Consider the following 6000-nt stretch of genomic DNA (forward strand, 5'->3'; position numbering starts at 1 on the left):
CCTCCATCCCACAACTATGCACTTACCACTCCGAGAAACAGGCTGCTCCTATTCAAACCGGCTCACCTAAAAGCCAAGGAGAACTGGAGCTTTTGTGTGACACAAAGAAACCATCCTGCCACAGGTTGTCCACAGAATCTGTGGCTGTTCCATCCCTGGCAGTGTTCAAGGCCAGCTTGGGCAGGACTTGGAGCAACCTGGTCTAATGGAAGGTGTCCCTGTCCATCACAGGGGGTTGGAACTGGATGACCTTTAGCTCCCCTTCCAACCCAAACCAGCCTGCGATTCTGTGATAAGCACTGAGGGAGATGGGCCAGCTCAGTAAACAGTTGTCTTCACTATCTGCATTTCTTGAAAACTAGCCTACCCATTGCTATGTTTAATTCACAACCCTCAATTACTTACAGCTCTGGACAGGTAAACAGTCACTTGCTCCCACAACCCAGGCAGCTCAAAAATGCTACTTTAAATACCAGCCTCCACTTGGGCATGGGAAAGCTGCAAGAGATGGAAGTAACATGAATGCATGCTCAAATATGAGATAATGTTGCCCGCTCATGCAAGACCAAACCTTCACCCTTCAGCTCATTAAATTATAGATATAAAAGAGAAGAAATAAAACAAATTGAGCTATTGTGACAGATCATATTTACCCAAATCAGTGCAACCAAAAACTTCATGGAAGCCTTCACATTTACAGTTTCTTTTCCAAGAAAGTAGAGAAGCTACTGAACAAGCACAGGGACTGCGCACACACGACCTTTCAGAGATGAAGACTCCAAGCATGTGTTACCATCTAGTTTCTCTTTTCCACCAATAACCTTGAAAACTGAGTAATTTCACTGGCACTATTTTACCAGAAGCTCAGGTACATAGAAAGTGAGAAATAAAACACTTATGTGGAAGAAACATTCAAATTCCCAATCCATCAAATGTTACATGCTTCCTAGTCTATGTATTCCCTCAAATGAATTTTCTGGCCTTTTATAGGCCACAGTATGTGTCTGAAATAACAGGAAAAATACTCTTCTTTAAATACAAGGTTGATTTGTTTTGTTCTTAACCCAATCCTCAACATGAAGAGAGCCTTAATTTGCTCAGAAAGCAGAGCACTCAGGCTCAATTATACCATCCCTGCCACAAAGGTGCTACCAAAGAAATGGAACCACTGAGGAAGAAAGCAGCAGGAAGCCAAAACTTTGATCTCTAATCCCAGCTTAACCATGACCGTTTTGATCTTAGAAAAATTATTTAGTCTACAACACCTCAGTGGTGTATGAATGGATATAATGCTTAAGTATTACCTATTCTTTGTAAGTGCAATGCAAGTGAAGCTCAGTAATAACGAAATCAAGTTAATTCACTGATTAATTGAACCCAAGGTGTGCTTTAAGAGTAAAATTATACTCTGCTAGTAAGCCGGGTGAGCTTGCCAAAGCTACAATGGTTAAGGTATTTTCATATCTGCTTATGTTTCCTACCTCAAATTCAACAACTCAGTCATGCTTTCAACGCAAATCATCATTCATCATGCAAACATTTTTACCGAGCAAACATATTAATATTTCATGGGTTTATTTATACAATAACCCCCACAAAAATTAGCTTAATAGGCAGCCCATAAAAAGTACTTAAAGGCTGCAGTCCATGTTGAGTGAAATGCAAGCTTTGAAGTCTCTCTAGAAACAGGTTAGCAACCAGCATCATTTCAGAAAAAAGCACTTCAAAACACATTTTTGGAAACCAGAGCAGACACCACCCCATGCTACTCTTTTTATAGCTTGGCATGGAGTTATCTAGGTAACAATTAAAATGCTGATGACAAAATTTAAGTGGCTCAAAACAGCAACATATCAAGTGCACAAATAATTTTATCTAGAAGGAAATTAATTTCTCAGGAAAATGCACCAAAACACATTATTGATTCTATTTTCTGGTTATAGTCATAGAATCCCAGACTGATTTGGACTGGAAATGACATTAAAGCTCATATAGCTTCCCACCCCCTGCCATGTGCAGGGACACCTTCCACTTAGACCATGTTGCTCCAAGCCCCGTCCAACTTAGCCTTGGTTGATGGTTGCCAGGGATAAAGCAATTACCACTTCTCTGGGCAACCTGTTCCAGTGCCTCACCACTCTCACAGTAAAAAATTTCTTCCTTGAATCTAATCTGGACTTCCCCTGTTTAAGTTTAAAGCCATCACCCCTTGTCCTACCACTACAGTCCCTGATGAAGAGTTCCTCTTCAGAATCCTTGTAGGCCTCCTTCTCATACTGGAAGGCTGCTATGAGGTCTTCATGCAGCCTTCTCTTCTCCAGGCTGAACAATTTTCTCAGCCTGTCTTCATACAGGAGCTGCTTCAGCTCCTGATTTGTCCCCGTGGCCCTCTCCGAATCATTTAAGCTGACTAGCTCTGACCACTATCTCCACGAATTAGAGAGTATCCTTCTACTGGGAAAGGAAAGCAGAAAAGCACAACTGCCCCATGACTTCTACCTTTCAAGATGTGTAACAACCTGAAACGCAGAAGAGCTCTGTACCTACAGGGGCAGACTGTGCTAGGTCAAGCAAGCTATTCACTGACTTGATGCAAAATCAATGACAGTGTTTGATACCAGCTGGAAGGGATGATTTTAAGAATTCTAAAAACATGCAGTGCTTAAATATCGGTGTTGGTAGTACTTTAAATTGACAGCCTACAAGTAACCTCTTAAAACCAGAACTTTAATTATTTTGGGTTTGGGTTTCTTTATGATTTGGGGCATGTGTGTTTGCTTTGGTTTTATACCATTTTTTTTGTTTCCAACTCTTCTTTACTGAATATTTGTGTTAAACAGCTTCTCTCAACATTCGTCCTACAAGCTAGGCTCCCGTACCAGTCAACCACAAACTCCACACTCCTATTCCTTCAGATTCAGGAGAACTACCAAGCAAAAGGGAGGACTTGCTGGGCAGTTTGCCATACTAACAAATCAGCAGATACTGAATAATGTGATCACATTCACACTGGCTAACAAAATAAGCATCTCTTTTCTCCATACTTTATGGCCCCAAAAGGAAGGTTTCAAGTAGCTGTTTCCCCTGGCTATTCCCCACCCATTTTAAAATGCAATTGTCACTTTTTTGGTATTGTCCAAAAAAGCTGGCAGATGCTCTAGGGTCAAAATGAAAAGATATTATCTGTTATTGTTGTTTGTATGTCACCCATTTCCTCCGCTGTCACCACCAATGCGAAGGAAACATCTGATCCTCTTCCCTATCACCCAGTGTGCCACCCAATGTTTAAAACACCATTTTACCTAAAATATCACAAGTTAAATAGAAGGGATACAGGGTAGTGAATTATTCTAATTAATTTCACAGAGCAGCACTCTGAGAAGTCATCTTTACATCAGGAAGCAGCCCATCATATCTGTGGTATGGCAGGTGACTTCCTGAGTCCAAGACCAGGTGACAGTGCTCTTTACAGGCTGACAAGCAAATAAGGCTGCAGACGGGCACTTCTGGAGGGAAAACTCAATCTGAAACAACCCCAACATGACCTACTCATACCTGGGACCTCACCCCAGGAAAAGGATCTGCCTTTGGCACTGGGTACCAGACAGCATTACAGCTAGCCAAGACCAACAGCCACCAAACTCCAGACATCAAGGCAGGCTTTGAAAGGGTAAAAGGAAAAACACCAGTAAGCCACAGCATTCAAGACAGTGGAACTCTCATGAGATATGCAGAACCAACATAAGGACTTATACTTGCTGCAAATAAAAGTGCGATGCAAAGCATCCCTTCATCTTCTCCCTGCACACCCATGCCCCAGTCTGTGTTTCACTCATTAAAATAACTATTCCAGCAGAAAGCTGAGACACAAGACAATAAAAAAGTTGACCTCACGAAAATGGCAGAAAACCCAATAAGCACTTGAACTGTGAAAAGAGAAGGGAGGGCCCACACAACTGGAAATAAAGAACAAGAAGAGCTTGTCTTTTTGGCAGGCTGGTGGCTCACAAGCCACCGCCTCTGGGCACAGCTTCCAAGATTCTCTCAAGACTGGAAGGTGCCTCCCTGGCAGGGAATCCCAAAGGTCCCAAGGAGGTGGAAGAAACAGGAATGGACAGCTTATTCATAGAGTAAATATCAGAATATTTTGTAAGTCTGACAGATGATGCATCAGTACTCATTTATAACACCTATCGTAAGTGTTTTACTAAATTACTTGCCCTCAATTAAAACATAAAGTTAGCTAAAAACCCAAGTTATTTGTGGATTTTAAGCCAGGTAGCCACTAACACTTATTGGTTCAACACTCCCCTTGATGAGAGCAACCATTAAGTCACTGCCATCTGCTGTCTCTACAACAACGGATGAGAAATGAGCACAGATTTTTCCTGACCACAATGCCAGTTGGGTAAACACCATCAGAACTAACCCAGCCTGACATTCCTGGACTTTACAACAGAGAAGACAAGAACTGAACAGATCTCAACACCAAAACAGCTCACAAATGATACTTCCCCCAAAAGGCTTCTTCAAATTCAGGAAGAACTATTAAGGAATTAATGAAACATGGGGCTACAAAAAGGCTCTGAGGTGGCACCACATTTTTTTACTTGAGTTAGACTCAAACCACACAGGGCAGATGCTTGGGAACAATGCAGATTGCCCAGATAACCTCCTGAAATGTACTAAGCCAGGTCTAATGACTGTATATCTAGTTTAGTGCACACACAAGCACTGGGAAGCAACCGCCTCTGCAGCTGAGCTCTGGGCGGAGGTGTGGATCTGAACCTGAGGAAACTAGTCCTCTCGGGTCACTGCTGCTACTAGGGAAGCACCTTTCCTCAGGAGTGTACAGTGGCCCTCCCAAGACCTCCAAGAGCAAAGATGGTTTGCATTGGAAGGGACCTCAAAGCTCATCCAGTTCCAGCACCCTGCCACGGGCAGGGACGCCTTCCACTAGACCAGGTTGTTCAAAGCCCCATCCAGCCTGGCCTTGGTTGGAGTAACCCCCAAACGAAGCCATTCCGGACCTACCCCGCGGGGGGCGCTACGGAGGCGGCCGCGCAGTCTAGAGCGCCCGTGGAGCTGGTGCAGGCAGAGACCGGCTCCGCTCACGGCGCCGCCGCCCTCCCGCAGAACCGGCAGCCTCACACGAAGCTCCGCTGCGGCGGGTCCACAGCGCGGGAAGAGCGCCCAGCGGCGTCCTGCATACAAATCCCGCTGCGTGAGACAAAACCGTGAAGTAAACGAGAGCAACGGCCCGAGCCGCAGCAGCTCCGCCGAGGACGCAGAGCCCCGCTCTTTGTTCGCCGCCGCGGGTAGGCCCAGCCCGGCGCGGCGGCGGCCCTCACCTCACGGACATCCTGTAGGCACTCGAGGACGGCGAGGTTGTTGGCCCAGCTGTGTTTGGAGCAGAGCCGCACCACGTCCTCCCGGCACACCGCCTCCTCCGACAGCTTCCACCCGCCGCCCGAGCTACCGCCGCGAGGACCTCGAGGGCCCGCCGCGCCCGGCCCCGCCGCCGGCCCCGCCGCGGCCGGACCGCCACCACCGACGGGGCCCGCGGGAGGGAAAGGAGGGCCGCCCGCCGCGGGCAGCGCCACCAGAGCCAGGAGCAGAAGGAGCACGGGGCCCGGGCAACGGCTCCGGACACGTCCACACAACGCCATCTTGAATCCACCACCTCCGGCGCGGCCGCCCGCCCACATAGCGGCACGCACGCCGTATGCAAATCAGCACGCATATGACATCACTCCACCGCCCACCGTGGGACACTCCCCTTTCCGGGTGAGGGGGCGAGGTTTAGTCTGGCTCCGCCCACAGCGCGCGGCCCGTCCGCTTTCCCCGCTCTTTCGCGACGCCTCAGTTCCCCCGTCAGTCCCCGTATGGCTCCTCCCGCCGTTGACTCCTGCGGGCGAGGGGCCACCGCCATTGTAGCTTCACTGCCACCACAGCCGGGACGCCATTATAATCCCACCGCCACCGCAGCCCCCACTGCCG

The 6000-nt window shown here is 47.5% G+C and overlaps 1 protein-coding gene across 1 annotated transcript in view; it reads right to left on the reverse strand.

The window, feature by feature from the left end:
* The window catches only part of GLG1 (golgi glycoprotein 1), an 88601-nt gene extending 82856 nt beyond the window's left edge, over positions 1-5745 (reverse strand). Inside the window, exon 1 of the mRNA XM_061375837.1 lies at positions 5352-5745. Within this exon, the coding sequence (XP_061231821.1) occupies positions 5352-5708 (357 nt within the window). The 5' untranslated portion in view covers positions 5709-5745. The remainder of the gene's footprint in view (positions 1-5351) is intronic.
* Between the last annotated feature and the right edge of the window lie 255 nt (positions 5746-6000).

The sequence above is a fragment of the Neopsephotus bourkii genome, unplaced genomic scaffold (assembly GCF_033783945.1).
Source record: "Neopsephotus bourkii isolate Nb327-2 ecotype Australia unplaced genomic scaffold, CSIRO-AGI_Nbou_v1 NB_1678, whole genome shotgun sequence".
In the NCBI taxonomy this organism is placed as follows: Eukaryota; Metazoa; Chordata; class Aves; order Psittaciformes; family Psittacidae; genus Neopsephotus; species Neopsephotus bourkii.